Source organism: Microcaecilia unicolor, chromosome 4, assembly GCF_901765095.1.
Source record: "Microcaecilia unicolor chromosome 4, aMicUni1.1, whole genome shotgun sequence".
NCBI lineage: Eukaryota > Metazoa > Chordata > Amphibia > Gymnophiona > Siphonopidae > Microcaecilia > Microcaecilia unicolor.
The window spans coordinates 285,964,745-285,982,604 of NC_044034.1; the positions used below are offsets into that span (position 1 = coordinate 285,964,745).

At 42.4% G+C, this 17,860-nt stretch overlaps 1 protein-coding gene across 3 annotated transcripts in view; it reads left to right on the plus strand.

The window, feature by feature from the left end:
* The window catches only part of PROM2 (prominin 2), a 187,496-nt gene that overhangs the window by 152,505 nt on the left and 17,131 nt on the right, over positions 1-17,860 (plus strand). For all 3 annotated transcript variants that reach the window (XM_030201635.1, XM_030201636.1, XM_030201634.1), the window contains exon 20: positions 16,020-16,088. In XM_030201635.1, the coding sequence (XP_030057495.1) occupies positions 16,020-16,088 (69 nt within the window). The remainder of the gene's footprint in view (positions 1-16,019; positions 16,089-17,860) is intronic.

The following is a 17,860-nucleotide window of genomic DNA, read 5'->3' on the forward strand; positions in this document are numbered from 1 at the left end:
ATTTATACATTATCCCCCTGACTCTGTAAAGGTTGCCAAAATTTGTGTGCGCAAATTAAGCACATTCCTGATTTGTGCGTGTGATTTAACTGAATAACAAGCCAGTTAGTGCAATTAATTGGCTTCTTAACAAGCAATTAATGGCACTAATTAGATTTAATTGGGATCAACGCATGTAAAGTTAGGTGCAGGATCTGTGCCTAACATTTACATGTGTTTCAAAAAAGGGGGCATAGAAATGGGAGGGTCATGGGCATTTCGGGGCAGAACAGGGGCATGGCTTCAAGTTGCGTGCATAATTAGAGAATAATGGTGCTCTGTGCGCAAATTTAGGCGCGGGCATTTGCACCACAGTTTTGTTGGTGCAAACGGCCACACCTAAATTTACATGTGACTTTCTCCTTAAGCGTGTATTCTATAAACTGTGCTGAACTTTAGGCATGGCTTATAGAACACCACTTATGTGGGTTTTTTCAAAGCTGATTTCTTTTTAGGCGCCATTTATAGAATGTACCCCTATACCCCAGATTCTATATATGGTGTCCAAAGTTGTGCACCCTACTTTGGGCACACTTCCAAGATGCATGCGCAAATAAATTGGATAATGAGCTCTGAACCATCAGTAACTGGGTGCTAACAACTAATTATTGATGTTAATTGGCACTCATTAAAATTTGCATGAGCATCTCGCTGCGTGCTATTCTATAAGGCAGGGTGTCTAACTCCCATGGCCCGTATTTCAAAAGAAGGGGGACCATAGGTATGTCAGGGAAATTCCAAAAAGTTGTCCATGGAATTACAAAATACTGCCTGTCAGGGGACTTCCGGTGACGTCATCGCCTTGATGGCAGCCTAAGCTTGCAGCTCCAGATTAACCCCGCTAATAAAGCGAACATTAGCGAAATTTCTTACCGGAATTCCTCCTATTTCGCATGCTGGTGGTGTATAATAGCTGGAGCATTACCCAATGTCGCAAAAATTGAAAACTATAACTGCTAAAGGGGGAGCCAGGAGCAGCCAGCGTGCTTCCAAGACAGGAGTGCGCCATGTGTCCCCGCAACGTGGTGAGGCCTCCGATTCTGAATCGGTGCGCTCGGAGGAAGATTGTGGTGGAGATCTGGAGGTGCGTTTTACCAAAGTATTGAAAGATTTGCGGAAAGACCTTGCTCATATGAAAGCGGACATTGTGGAACGCATTGACCACTTGAGAGGAGAACTAAAGGAGGTGGGGGCCCGTATTGACGACCTCGAAGTTTGCGTCGAGGAACAGGGAGAAGCGATGTCCCAATTACGTCGGAAAGACGAGGGATTTGAAAACCAACTGACAGAGTTGCAATATAAGGTAGATGATATGGAGAATCGGGGGCGTCGGAACAATCTGCGTTTTTGAGGGGTTCTGGAGGCGGGAGAACAGCAAGAAGATGTTAAAATAATTGTACAAGAACTGTGTAAGCAGCTGCAGGCTGAAACGCCGGATAGTCCCATGCCCGAAATTGAGCGGGCTCATAGAACTCTGGGGGCACCTCCACCAAATAAACCTAGAGATATAGTGGTGAGATTTTTGAAGTATACAGACAAAGAACAGCTTTTAACGTTAGCAAGACAATGCAAGGATTTACAGTTTAATGACACTCCAGTGCATGTGTATCAGGACTTGTCGGCCTTTACATTACAACAGCGGAAGCTTATGAAACCTATATTGGAAGCGCTAGGCCGCCAGAATGTGAAATACCGTTGGGCTTTCCCATTCGCCCTGTGTTTTACTATTGCTGGAAAACATCATAAGGTGCGTACACTGGAGCATGCGCAGAATACCTTACAGAAGGCGGGAATCATGGTGCAGGAGAGTGAGTCACCTATGGAGTTGACTGCAGCCCAGGATAAAGTACGTCAGTGGCAACAAGTCTTTAACAAAGCAAAGAAGCCGCGGCTGAATACCTGACTTCTTTGGGACTGCAGAAACTGTTAAGATTAGTAACTACCAGAACATAGAGTTCGGTGTGAGTGTTGCATGAGGACACACGGAGGATATGTGTGCGTGAATTAAGGAAGGGGTCGGGGTTGTTTGCTGTTGGGTGCTAGGGGGTTGGGTGAGATGTTCATTTCTGGAGGTTATGTGGAGGGTGGGGGGATGGCTCCCTTTGTGCCTTACGCAAAGAATGTTAGATGGGTAGAGGGGAGGGGGAGGGGGGGTTGGGATGTTAGAGTTTTCTCCAGGGATGATTGTTCTATACAAGAGAACGTTATGTTGATGTGTGATTGCCATTACTAAATGACTTCTCAAATGAGGATTGTAACCTTTAATGTAAAAGGACTTAATGTGCCAAGAAAGAGACAATTGATATGGCAAGAAATACTCAGACTGAAACCCCAGGTTGTGATGCTACAAGAGACGCATTTGAAGCGGGTTCATGAGAAACTGTTTCGACATGCTTCTTATTCCAAGAGTTTTTTTGCATCTGATACCTCAAATAAGAAACAGCGAGGAGTTGCGTTGCTTTTCCATTCAGACTTCCCATTACAGGTGCAACAGGTGAAGAGGGACCCGAAGGGCCGCTATGTGCTGGTCAGAGGATCTGTGGAAAATAAGGAGATAACTTGGGGGGGTGTATATGCTCCCAATTCGGGGCAATCCTCCTTTCTCATGTCGCTACAAAAGCAAATAAGCCTGCTAGCTGGGGGCCAGCTTATCCTAGGTGGTGATTTTAACGCCACCATGAACCCTGTTGTGGATAAATCTGGTCTGGTATCTAAGGGGGATAAAATTCTTGCAAAAGTGTTGAATAGGGTTACTGGTGAACTAGGTTTGTTTGATTCATGGAGGGATAGCCATATTTCAGAGAGAGATTACACCTTCTATTCCTCTGTGCATGATATCTATACTCGTATTGATTACCTTTTTGTGGATAAGACTCTGGGGGGAGTGATTCAGGATACCAAGATAGGTAACATAACAGTATCCGACCATGCCCCCTGCTGGGTGGATATTCAATGGAACACGGAGAGCTCTACAGGGGGTAGATGGACTTTTAACAATACCTTGCTGACACACAAGGGGTTTGGGTCGGAGTATTTGGAGGTGCTTAAAGAATATCTACATTTTAATGTGGATTCCGGGCCCTCTATAGCAGTGGTATGGGATGCCCTTAAAGCAGTGTCACGAGGCCATTTTATGAAGGTGGCAGGGAGGTTAAAAAGAGAGAGGGAAGATATTATGTATGTAGCGAAACAACAAAGGACACCCTATTGCTTGCTAAGTATTGATGCAGAGAAAGCATTTGATCGTGTTCATTGGCAGTTTCTTTATCAGGTCTTAGAGAGATATGGATTTGGGTCGTTGGATTCGTGCACTTTATGAATCTCCCAGAGCATGTGTCAGGATTAATGGACAGGTTTCCCCTTTTTTTGACCTACAACGGGGTACCCGGCAGGGGTGTCCCCTGTCGCCTCTCCTTTTTGCCCTTGTAATGGAACCTTTAGCCGTCACTATTAGGGAAAACCTTAGAATAAGGGGGATTGTGGTTGGACAACTGGAATCCAAAATTGCACTTTTTGCAGATGATATTCTCCTGACTCTCTCTTCCCCCATGGAATCATTGTCGGAGGTCTTTCAGGAGATAGACCGTTATGGGCGGGTATCAGGGTTTAAAATTAACGTTATTAAGACGGAGGCCATGGCAATGGGGTTGACTGAAGAAGAATATGGTAGATGTAAACAAGAGTATCCCCTAGCTTGGGTGACGGAGAGTATGAATTATTTAGGGATCCGCCTTACGAAGAGCTTTGATTGTTTGAGTGTTGCCAACTATGTTCCATTGTTGAATAGGATTAGGATTGACCTGGAACATTGGGAGCACTTGTCCTTGTCATGGTTTGGGCATATAGCCTCCATTAAAATGAATATTCTACCTCGCTTGCTATATCCTTTTCAAGCGCTACCCATACCAATCAGGGGACAATTAATCCAGTCGATGCAGAATCGATTACATAAATTTATTTGGCAGGGAGGTAAATCTAGACTTCCCCGGGCTATTATGTATAGGGCACGCAGGACAAAGGGGGGACTGGGTGTTCCTAAATTGGATCTTTATCATTTGGCTGCTCAAGCCAAAGCTGCTGTAGAGTGGTTCCAGGAACCGTTGCATAAGTTATGGGTGCAGATGGAACAGAGTTTGGTTAGAAGCCCATTGAAATTGGGACATTTGATTTGGCTGGCCCCTGGAAGACGATATCTGGGAACTAATCTGCCTCCTATTATTCAGTATACATTCATATGTTGGGATAAATTGGAACGTAAAAAAGGTTTTTATAATTCTCGACTGTCCCCTATAGCATATCATTCAGCTTTCCCACCGGGATGTGTTCCTTCAGCTTTTACAAGATGGCAGCGACAGGGATTAGATTTATGGGGGCAATTAGTGGAGGGTAAGGGATTTGTTCGGTTTGTTGATTTGGCGGATACCTATAGTTTACCACACAGGGATCACTATGCTTATAACCAATTATGGTATTTTCTACAATCTCCTGGTATCAAGGAGAAATTATTCGCGGAAGTGACCTTTTTAGAGGAAATTTGTGTTCGGCAAGAAGGCACTAGGGGGCTGATAACGTTGTTGTATGGATACTTGAGGGATGCAATGCCTGAGGTTAGTCATTATCATGCTAGATGGGAGAAGGAATTAGGAGTGTGTTATGAGGAAGCCGAATGGAAGAAAATGGAGAGAGGAACCGTTAATTGCTCCCCAGCAGTTAATATTCAAGAAAATAGCACTAAAGTTTTATATCGTTGGTACCTCACACCATCCCGTTTGAGTCACATGTTTAGGGGGGTCTCCTCCCTTTGTTGGCGGAACTGTGGCCAGAGAGGCACTCATGGTCATATTTGGTGGTCATGTCGGAAGGTGCAGGCCTACTGGAAGGCGATTCAGTGGAAGGTGCAGAGGTGGGTGGCTCACCCTATTCCTTGGGACCCAGCTATATTTTTGTTTAACAGACATGTTCCTGGGGTGCTGGGAGCGAAACAGATTCTGGTTAGACATTGCTTCAGTGCAGGGCGGTTAGTAATTGCTCGATCATGGAAGCAACCTGGGTGTCCTTCAGTGAGTAAGTGGAAGGCTCTTCTTGAGTACATTGCTGAAAGAGAGAGACTGTGGGCTAAAGAGAAGAACACTTTGGCTAAATGGAAACAGGTATGGGCAGTTATGGGTATTTCTTAGGTTATTTTTGATATGAGGAATGGCAGGGGATAATAGTGGGGGGGTCCCTGGGAGGAAGAATTGGGGGGGAGGGATTAGGGTAATATGTTTTGGCGGAGGTATTGGTGTTGTTCATTTTGTTAAAAAATGTTAAAATGTAACTGGGACTAGCTTTGTATTAAGAAGGTGTTCTGTGATAGCAGAGACCTTCGGAGAACTGACTTTGTCTAATGGAAATGAGTAGATGTATTTATGTCAACATGTATGAATGATAAAGTCTTTCAATAAAGCTCCTGGTTAAAAATTAAAAAAAAAAAATACTGCCTGTCAGCACCTAACTTGGATGCCAGCATTCACATTAGGTTTTAGCAGGTGTTAATCTGGCACAGGAATCCGCACTAAACACTTCTATATCAGCCATGCACCCTTTATAGAATAACGATTAGCACTGAAGTTTTCCGGTGCCGCTTACTGAATCCGGCCCTATACTACTTATGCACACCTTACAGAATGACATTTAGGCGACTTGCTGCCACCTATACATGAAAGTACAGGTGTTTTGTACATTTATGCGTACAAATGGCATTTAAATGTGGACATCCAGTTTTAGAATTGCAATTTGTGTCCCCAGTATGATTTGATTACAGAGACATGCCTGAAGGAGAGTGACTCACATTACCTCCTGCAGGCATGTCCTAATGATTTTAATTACTTTTGCCTCTTTCCATAGATTAATATATGGAGGTTGAGAGGTAATTTACTATGTTGAAAGAATTTGCAGTTGAAATGTAGAACCTTAATTATACAAGTTAAAAGGAATTACAGGTATGTCAGTAAACTGCAGCACAGCAATTGGTAATTACCCTCATATGCTATTGATCAGACATGTCCCACTTCAGCTGAGTCATGTTCTTGTTTACCAGGATTTAGCCCAAACCAGTTTGCAACATTTTTAACAGAGACCTCAGAACTACAAACATCATTAAGGACAACTTCATCTTTTTTTAATCTTAATTTCTCAGTTCCTGCTAGGCCTGCCTTGTTACCCCAGAGTTCATTTTCTAGGTTTACCACATTCTCAGTTGGAGAAATTAATAGATTCTGTGGATTAATTTAGAAGCCTTAGTCACAATTTCCTCATGGAAATTCTGACATTTATATGTGGGAATGTCATCCATGTATAAAGGCTGATTCCAGCAAGGTCTCATTTTACACATGGATGTAGGTGTTGGAATTGTGCTTTTTGGTCATGGTTTAGGTTGATCAAAAACCTACACATGTATTCCCCATTTCATTGTAGCCTTCGTATTTAATTATGGCTAACATACATGCATAAGTGCCAACACTTACACGTGTATATTCCAATATATCATCTTACATGTGTGTCGGCACACATGCGTTGTCACGTTTCCTCTGCATGTGAAGGCACATGTATTGTAGGTATTTTAGAAAAACCTGTACTTCAGCAGATCCTTTTCTAAAATACCACCGGAACGGAGCATGTCCCAACCTGGACGTCTCAATAACAATCTCTACGTTCTATATAAAATGGAGTCCCATATGCATGACTCTACATCTCCAATGGATGTGATCCTGCCTGTCCTCCTAAAAGATTGCTTGGCATCTGTTTCACCATTTCTGTTAAAGTTGATTAATACAAGAGATGGTTCCTACTATATAGAAGGAATCTATGATCTGCCTAAACCTGAAGAAATCAATGTGGGATCATCTATTGACTAGTAATTATATGCCTATGTCCTTCTTGTCATTTATGTAATGCTAGTAATACCTTTAATCCAAAGCAGATAGGTTTAAGGAAGGGTCACAGGACAGAGCAGGGGCAGCCCAAGGCAATTTGCCGCACAAGGCAGGGATGAGATCCTACCCGTGCCCGGTCTGGCATTTCCCCCCTTTCCTTAACCCTCTTCCCTGCATTCACCTTATTTTTATCTTTTCCAAATGGCCATAGCGGCAGCGATTCCCATAGGCTGCCCTGCTGTGGTGCCGCCAGCATCGGCCTCTTCTCTCTACTGCGCCTTGCCTCTGAGGAAACAGGAAGTCATGTCAATAGGCCGACTGCAGTAGGCAGAAGAGGCCAGTGGCAGGGCAGCCTATGGGAATCGCTGCCACTGCCACCTTTTGGAAATGAAAAATAAAGGTAAACGTGGGGAAGAGAGTTGAGGAGAGAAGGGGAGAATTCCACTCCTGGAGAGTGCCGCCTGAGGCCCCCACCACATTTGGCCTAATGGTAGGGCCGTCACTGGGACAGAGACTACTCTATTTGCCATGATGAATGAAATCCTTAACACCCATAGATGCTCAAAAAAAGTTTTATTGATACAACTTGACTGAATTTCTGCCTTTGATTTAGTTAACCATTCATTACTTTTAGCAAGGCTGTAGGAAATTGGTTTAACCAAAACAATTTTAGATTGGTCTTGTTCACATCTCTTGCATTATACTTTTCCACTACAGATTGGAAATCTGGTTTCTGATGCCTACTCTTCTTCTTGTGGGGTTCCCCAGGGCTCAGTCCTGACTCCTACATTTTTAATATGTTTTTGGCCCCACTTGCCATCCTTATACTGTTTATTGTTATTCCGATGATATCCAAATACTTATTGCTAGTGACTGCTGGGATTTGGCTCTTCAACAAAATGTTAACCACTAGATATTTCATATCTCAGATTGTCTTATACAACATAAAATGAAAGTAAACCCCACAAAATCAGAAACTATGTGGTTTATTCAAAATAAGACCCCTCCTTATTTCAGACCTTGTATTTTGGGTGTTTGGATTCCTATTAAAGCCACAATTGAGTCATTAGATATGCTGCTGGATGGTGACTTTTCTTTTATACCTCATATTTTTTCTCTTGTTAGAAAGTCTTTTTTTTTTTTTTTTGCTTTGAGAAAAGCTTAATCCCTTCACTCATCTCTTGAACTGAGAGCTTTGAGAACACTAATTTATACACTAACTATTAATAGAATAGATTGTAATTCCTTATTAGCAAGATTACCGAATACACATTGGAAAAGAATTCAGCTCCTATAAAACACAGCTGTAAAATTACTATACAGTGTTGAGCATTCAGATCACATCACTTCTCAAGAGCATCATTAGCTGCCCATCATAAGCCGAACCAAATTTAAATATTAATGCTTCCTCATCATGTTATTTTTCAGGGGTCCCACTTTATTTATACTCACTGCTTGTTCAATGTAATTCATTAAGTTCCGTGTGGTCATCCCAGGCAAATCTTTTGGTTATACCCTCTCCAATGATCTTGAGACTTAATATATCTCTTAACGCTTGCTTTCTTATTTAGCCCCTACACTCTGAAATACATTGTCAGCATATCTGCAGGTTGAGAGTTCTGATTTGAAATTTAAATTAGGTATTAAGACATGGCTATTTGTGAAATCATTTTTGATATTGCAGGGTTATTTACAATTTTTGAGCTTCATTCCTTCCTTTTGTGTTCTGGTACATTAGTGTCTTATAGGGTAAAATCATGTTGTACTACTCATGTTTTTCCTTTTCCTGATGTGTGATTTTTAAATTTTTTTTGGAAGGTGAACTTTATGTGGTTTACTGTTTGGTTGTTGTCACTGTTATTATTATGTATTGTAAACCATCATGCTGTCATTTTTTATTTAGAATGCTGGTGTCATCAAAAACAATCTTTAATAAACATTATGCTATTAAAAAAAACCTGCAAATAAATAAATAATGAGAAAGCTCATTATTGTCATCCCCACAGCTACATTTAACCACTCCAAACGTTGGACAGCCCTGGAGATTTTCCATGGATCAGGGATCTGGCTCATACTGATTTTTAGGGACTAGCCAGCTAGGTTTAGATGCCTAACCCCAAGCACACAAAAATCATGCCTAGATCTAACTGGCTAAGGTTAGGAAGATATCCTCTCAAGTACCACCACAGATTGGGGGTATCATGTACTACTTTAGAGGATGATATAGAGGGATGGAGATAAGGACCATGAGATAGGGATGTGGTTTAAGGTACTATGACTTTCAAGTACTTGGAAGGGATGAGCCCAGATAATTGTGGGAGCACATAAGATCTTATATTCTGAATCACTCATGGTGATCTCAATAAGATCACTTCTTGACCGTCACATGAATGCAGGAGATCAGGCATGAAGAGATACCAAGGAGGGCATTTTCCTGCATTGCTCCATATTTGTTGAGAGACTTGTTTGGAAAAGAACTTAAAGAGTTCCAGAAATGACTGAATTGTGGCTATTTTTTAAATGCTTAAAACCTCGGATGGAGGATACATTTTGAGAGCAGTATTCTTGTGCATATGTGCAAAACGTATGTATATTTTCCCTTTGTGGACTTCATGGAATTTTCAAAGCAAACATATATATATAAAAACTAGCCCAAGGAGTTCAGGCACTTGCTTTTTACACATGCATGTGTATTTTCAAAAATCTGCTCATAAAAGCAAATTCTTCCCATCTCCACCCAGAAATAATTCTGCTCAGTCTGGATAGGGTTACATGTGTACAGGCTATTCACCTATAACTGTATGAACATATCGGATGGACAATTTTATATGAAACTCTACTTCTGCTTAATTTGAAAAAAGTGCCTTTAACAAATACCTTCTTTTGGGGCAATTCTATGTAAACTGGCACCTAGAGGTATGCGCCACATGTGTTTCAAAGGTGCTATTAATTGACAGGGGTCTATGTGCACTAGGCACTATTCTATAAGGGGCCCTTTTATAAGCTGTGGTAAATGGGGCCCTGTGCTATCGGGTGCGGTCGTTTTTCCTGTGTGCCACGTGGTATGATTGCACTTCACATGACCATGTGGGGGGACCTCTTACTGCCACAATTGAGGCGGCGGTAAGGATTCCTGCACTAACCCTTGTGGGAATATTTGTCAATTATTTCTGCTACCACCTGAAATGCCGTACGCTAGAGGTGGAACTACCACTGGCGCCCATGTTGAGCCGGTGGTAGTTCTGGATTGCCGCACAGTAAGCCTGTGGTGAGTTTACTGCTGCTTTGTAAAAGGACCTCTAAGGTAGCACCTATCTGCACTTAATCACACCCCAGCCAATATTCGGCCCACGGAAAGCAGGCCAGCTAAGTCCCACGATCAGTGCTGAATCCGGATAATCAATGCCGGGCCGTTTCCGGTGACTGGCAGTGAATATCCATTTTTTGGCCGGTTTAAACATAACTTGACAAGCTAATATTCAGCACTTGCCAGTTAAGTTTATAGCGGTCAAAGATAAGTGCTATTTAGGCGGTCTGATTAAGCCGCTAAACTTAGCTTGCGAAGCGCTGAATGTTTGCAGCTAGCTGGTTATATCATGCAATATTGCCAGTTAGCTGCTATGTGCTAAGTGCTAATATTCAGTAGAGATAACTGGCTGTCACACACTGAATATTAGCACTTAGCCGGTTAAACGCCATTTAACTGGCCAGCAGTTGTTCCTAGCCGGTTAAATAGTGCTGAATATCGGCCAGACCAACTTATGCATGCTATTAATATGGCATAAGAGGGCACACAAACATCTGCACACCAATGCCAATATTGCACGTGTATTCTATAATGGGATATTAGCTCCAAGGTGCTGTTATAGTAGCGCTTTAGAAATGTTGAGTAGTAGTAGTAGTAGTTATAGAATTAGCGCTAAGTCTGTGGAAATTCTTCCGAGGACAGATCTAAAATTATAGGGGTGATTTCAGAATCTGTACTGTCTTATGCTACATATCAGTGAATTTGCACGGAAGTTCTTTTTTAATTTACTTAAATTAAGAGCTATAAGACTTGCTTCTCAGCCCTGGAAATTTTCGGGTTATTGGGCAGGCAGTTTTAACACCCTATCTTGAATATTGAAATTCCTTGTACAGTGCTATTAATGTGAATGTAAAGAAAAGAGTGCAGTTTTTACAAAATACAGCAGCTTGGTTGATTTTTAAGTTGGATACGTTTCAGGAGGCTTCTCCGTTGTCATTTAAGCTACATGGGTTGAAAATGGAGCAACATATTCATTTTAAGGCAGTATGTCTGGTAAATAAGATTTTTTATGGTTTGGGATCAGAGAAATGACTCAGCTTCTGTCTATTCCACCTGCATGATTATCTTTGAGAAGTAGTTCTAAATTAACTTCAATGAAAAATGTTAAGTTAAAATCTGTTTGGGAATGCTCTTTTATGGACCAAAGTGCTAAAATTTAGACTAATGTTCCAGTTCGTATTAGACAGATCACTTCATGTTTACAGTTTCACAAAGCTGTAAAAACTCATTTGTTTTCTTTGTATTGAATTTTGAGTGTTTGTTTTTCTCACATTCATAATATACTGATTGAATTTTCCATTGTAAATGTAATTCTCTTCTCTTAGAAGTGATTCTTAGTGTAATCCGCTTTGTAGCTGTGGTTAAAGATGGACTATAAATGATGTAAATAGAATAGAATAGTATGCTACACTGAGGGGTCCTTTTAATAAGCTGTGGTATAAAGGGACCTGCGCCAGCTAGCGTCAGTGCGTGTTTTTTATGCACGCCGAGGCCCCCTTTTATGGCAGCAGATAAAAAGCTGTCTTTTTCTGAGGACAAAAAATGGTTGTGTGGTAAGTGAACCACTTGCCGCGTGGCCATTTCGGTGGGGGGAGCACTTACCACCACCCACTGAGGTAGCGGTAAGGGAACTGGGTAAGCACCGGTTCTACAAAAATAGAAAATATTTTGTAGCGCCAAAAATGGTGCGCACAGGGGGTGGGAAGTACTGCTGGGCTCCTGCGGCAGCCCAGCGGTAGTTCCGGCGTAGCAAGCGGTAAGCTCGTGTTGGGCTTACTGATGCTTAGTAAAAGGACCCCTGACCAGCTTATTTTCAAAGGAGATCACCGGCCATCTTCCGACACAAATCGAGAGATGGCCAGCGATCTCCTGAACCCAGCCAAATCGGTATAATCGAAAGCCAATTTGGGCCGGTGCCAACTGCTTTCCGTCGCGGAGCCGGCCAAACTTCAATGGGGTGTGTCGGTAGAGTAGCGAAGGCGGGACAGGGGCAGGACAGGGCGTGGTACGAGATGACTGGCTTCGCCCGATAATGGAAAAAAGAAAGCCGGCCTTGACGAGCATTTCGCTGGCTTCACTTGGTCCCTTTTTTTTCAGGACCAAGCTTCAAAAGGTTGCCCCAACTGATCAAATGACCACCAGAGGGAATCAGGGATGACCTCCCCTTACTCCCCCAGTGGTCACCAACCCCCCTCCCACCCAAAAAAAAATATATATTTTTTTTGCCAGCCTCTATGCCAGCCTGAAATGTCATACCCAGCTCCCTGACAGCAGCACAGTGGCGTACCAAGGGGGGGGGTGGGGGCAGTCCGCCCCGGGTGCACGCCGCTGGGGGTGCCGCGGCGCGTGCCTGCTCCTCCGAGTTTGCTGAACTTCGTTCGTTCGCTGCAGCTCCCTCTGCCCCGGAACAGGTTACTTCCTGTTCCGGGGCAGAGGGAGTTGCAGCGAACGAAGTTTAGCGAATTCGGAGGAGCAGGCGCGTGCCGCGGCACCCCCCCAGCGGCGTGCACCCGGGGGGGGTGTCATTTTGCCGGAGGGGGAAGGTGTCATCTAGCAGGGGGGCGCGCTGCACCCAGGGGGGGGTGCGCATCGGCGCTCCGCCCCGGGTGCCATCCAGGCCAGGAACGCCACTGCAGCAGCATGCAGGTCCATGGAGCAGTTTTTTGTGGGTGCAGTGCACTTCAGGCAGGTGGACCCAGGCCCATCCCCCCTACTTGTTACACTTGTGGTGGTAAATGGGAGCCCTCCAACACACCCCCCCCCCCGAAACCCACTGTACCCACATGTAGGTGACCCCCTTCACCCATAAGGGCTATGGTAATGGTGTATAGTTGTGGGGAGTGGGTTTTGGGGGGCTCAGCACACAAGGTAAGGGAGGTATGCACCTGGGAGCAATTTAGTCCACTGCAGTGCCCCCTAGGGTGCCCGGTTGGTGTCCTGGCATGTCAGGGGGACCAGTGCACTACAAATGTTGGCTCCTCCCACGACCAAATGCCTTGGATTTGGCTGGGTTTGAGATTGCCGGCATTAGTTTCTATTATCTGCGAAAACTGATGCCGGCCATCTCAAACTCCTGTCTTATTAAACCTTCTTGATGCAGGTAATAGAAATAGAAGGAATAATATTAGGATTCTGGGGCTACTGGGGCTACCAGAGGGAAGTGAGGGTGACAACCCAGTTAGTTTCATGGAAAATTTCCTCCCCAAACTTTTAAAGTTAATTTTCAAGTATCTATTTGAAATTGAAAGGACTCATCATGTCCCCTCAAATGTCAGCAGATCTCAAAACCTACCTTGGTCCTTAGTCATAAAAATCCTGCATTATCCACAAGTCGCTAAAACCCTTCAAGCAATTAAATCCTCACAAGTTTTTGAAATGTAATGATAATAAAGTGTTCATGCTCCCTGACTTCACAAAACATATTGTAGATGTACACATGAAGGTTTTGGCTCTCAAACCTAGGCTCAAAGCACTTAATGCAAGATATGGTTTGCTGTCTCCAGCACGCATGAAAATCACACATAACACTACTAAGACTTTTACAGATCCAGCTATTCTGAAACAATGTATCAGAGTTCAAGAAGAAATTGCTATGGCAACTAGTTAATTTTTTTTCCTTATATTGGACTTCAGTTTAGTTGCTGTTAACATAAGGCTGTGTAATTAAGATACAATTAAATGTATTTGTTGGTGGATTTCTCAGTTGTAGTTTTTCTCCTGATCTTCTATTTTCTCCTCTCTATCCCAGTTACTCCATAGGGAAATTATATATGGGAATATTTTATATTTCTAGTTATTTTCAATGTTTCATTTAAGTTTCTGTTTAACTGACTTCTCCTTCAAGTGTGTTTTACATATACTATTGTGTTCTACACTTTATTCATTCATGGTAAATCCCCACTTCTGTATTTATATGCAATAATACTATTTGTGTACATATATGTGTAATATATGCAATGAACAGTGTTATGTTACTTTACTTTATTCTGCATTTGTTATATGTTATTTAAGTAGATTATTCTTCCCAATGTGCATCACTATGCATTTGTCCACATTAAATTTCATCTGCCATTTGGGTGTCCAGTCTTCCAATTTCCTAAGGTCTTCCTGCAATTTTTTACAATCTGCACGCATTTTGACAACTTTTAACAGTTTTGTGTCATCTGCAAATTTAATTACCTCACCCGTTCCAATTTCCAGATCATTTATAAATATGTTAAATAACACCGGCCCCAGTAGAGATTTCTGCAACAGTCCCTTCTCCTTTGAGTCCTGTCCCATGACTTTTTAATTTTCTCAGTAGTCTCTTATGAGGAACTTTTTTGTCAAACGCTTTCTGAAAATCTAGGTACACTACATCAACTGGCTCACCTTTATCCACATGTTCATTCCCGCCTTCAGAAAAATTAGAGTGGAGGAGTAGCCTAGTGGTTAGAGCACTGGTCTTGTCATCCAGAGCTGGCCAGTTCAAATCCCACTTTTGCTCCTTGTGATCTTTGGCAAGTCACTTAACCCTCCATTGCCTCAGGTACAAAATTAGATTGTGAGCCCTCCTGTGACAGAGAAATACCCAGTGGTACCTGTATGTAACTCACCTTGGGCTACTACTGAAAAAGGTGTGAGCAAAATCTAAATAAATTGGTGGGGTAGAATTGAATCCATTAGAATGCTGATAACTCCTCACTTAATTTATTTTTTAATCATTCTACCTTTCCAATTTCCTGAAACTTTATTTGCGAAAGAAAGAGTGGCTTAATGGTTAGTGCAGTGGGCTTTGATCCTAGTGACCTGGGGTTTGATTCCCATTGTAGCTCCTTGTGACCTGGGCAAATCACTGAACTCTCCATTTCCTCAGCTATAAAATACTCCCCCCCCCCCTCCCCATTTACTAAGCCACTCTACCAGCTGCTGTGTGCTAAAGCTGACACAGCCCATTCATTTGTTGAGACACTTCCTATGTCTTTTCAAATGAATGTACATCCCTAAAATTTTTATAGGGGTTGAGTAAAGGCTGGGACTAGCTCTCAATTTTTTTTTATTTTTTTTTGCTTGTGACTTGACAAGGAGTTTCGTCTAGTATGATTTGTGAATTTGTTTCATTGTATTTTTTGTACATGTTATGCATGTGTTTTATTGTATATTTTTATTATATGTTAAGTATTTGGTTACTTTGATTATATATGTTACTTTTGTAATCTGCTAGGAACTGTGGGCTAAGTGGAATATAAATAATTTTACATAAAATGTATTTAAGGCTACTAGTGATGTTGAATTTAAAACAAGTATAGTCTTGTTTCTGGAAAATAAGTCCATAAATAATTATTTGCCAGAGAGACTTGGCTATCTCTACCTCTTACTTCTGGGAAGCAGCAGTATGAAACAGGCTTTCATACTAGGATCTGCTGGGTACTTCCAAAAGACTTGGACTGGCCACTTTTGGATGCTGGGTTCAGTGAACCATTGGTCTGATGCAGCATGACACTTCTTTCGTTTTTTTATGTTCTTAGGAAATGGAGAATTCCAATTGGCTGAAAATGAGACTATGATTAATAATGCGAAATTCAACAATTCTGTCCTATTTTTTTCTCACTGAATCACTTTCGTTGTAACCCGGTGAAAGCAGTATAGGTTTGTCTGGACTGCCTCACCCACCTAGAGGTTCTCCCCCTGTTTTCCAAGCTCTATATAGGCCCAGTATGAATCATGGTACATCCCTTTTCCAGATTGCATCTACTGAAATCTCTCTGTTTTTTCTGTAGGAAACCAGCTGTTTTTTGAGCAAAGAGATGGGATATTTCTCACAGTACGTGAATTGGGTGAAGGTGATGGTATGTATCTGTGTTTAGCTTTATAGCAGCAGTCACACCCATAATGCAGAATTGGTGAAATATTAGCCAATTCTAGGTTCCAGCAAGTTATATTGAGGAGGCAAGCAGATGAAAATTTCATAGCAGGGGCACAGAGGCATGTAAATTGCATGAATTTTATAAAGGCACTGTGCACCTTTGTCTTCAGAAACGTGCCCCCCTAAAAGCTTCTGCACAAAGCTACACCTCCTCCAAGGCAGGTGTAACCTTTCTGCTTAAGTTTACACAAGAACACACATTTTATAACATAAATGACACTACCTAATAATCTCGCTTCTCTACCCCATCTTTACCCAAACTCTGCCTCAGGGAACTCCTACTTTTTTTATTTGTTTACCCCCCATGGAATTTTATGTGCCTATTTCCACATGGAGTACATGTTTATGATGCAAAAATGCTTATAAAATTACCCCTATAGTCCTTAATGCCGTATTCTTTGTACACCAAGAGCAATTGCATGCTTCAAATAAAAATAGAAAAAACACACTAAGATGGTTTCCCAGTGCATTCACATGTAAGTTCTAACCCACCTGTAAATGAGGAAGCATCATCATAGGGAAATGTGGCATACAACTCTCCACAGACTATCTAACATAGACTAGTAAGGGTAAAAATGTAACACCTCAACACAACTTCACTCCTCCCATTCTACTGCTCCTAATAAATGTGTTCTTTTCCTTACCACTCAGAAGGGTTCTCTCTCAGTTCTCCCCCAATTTTTAATAACTGTGCATTTTGATGCAGGACCGTACAAGGGCATTAGGCCAGGGCTGCTGAGAGGGGGGGGGGCAGGGGGCAAGATTCTTTACCTGGAGGGCAGGCAGCAGTGTTTGAGAAACACTGCTCTGCCAGCCACGGGTCCTTCTTCTTGCCACATCCCACATGCTTTCACAGGGTCCCAGGACGTTACTTTCACAGGAGGCAGGATGCAGCTCAATGCCCTGCTCAATGGCTGGTGTAAACACTTGCATCTAATGGTAGGCAGCTAGTTGCATAACTGTTAGCATTCTCTAATCCAGTGTTTCCCAAGTCCAGTCCTGGAGTACCACCTTGCCAGTCAGGTTTTCAGGATATTCACAATGAATATGCATGAAAGAGATTTGCATGCAATGCACTGCCTCCATTATATGCAAATCTATTTCATGCATATTCATTGTGGATATCCTGAAAACCCTGACTGGCAAGGGGTACTCCAAGCCCGGACTTGGGAAACACTGCTGTAACCTTTGTGAGCAAGACCCATGCCCTTCCCAGGTCCACACCTCCCTTGCAGTTACACACTATGGATTTTAGGGTGAATTCTATACGTGGCACCAAAATAATCAGCACGAAAAAAAGCACTATTCTATAAGCCACGCTTTAAGTTAGACGCAGTTTATAGAATAACACTTATGCCTGGGAATCTCACCTAACTAGAGGCGTGGCCATTTGCACCAACTGAAACTTGGTGTAAATGTTTGCGCCTAAATTAGCCACATATCCCCTTCATTCTGTAACAAAGCACATAAATGTTAGGAATGCCCCCATTCTATCTATGGCCCTCCCATTTCCATGTCCCCTTTTTGAACTTGCACATAAAATTTAGGCGTGGATCCCACGCCAAACTTTACACACACAAATATTTTATTCTGCTTTGTTAATTTGCAAAGCAATAATACACTTTTTCAGTACTAGCTCAAGCTGAGTTATATTTGGGTATAGAAAGTATACCCCTCTCCTTGGAGGGCTCACAA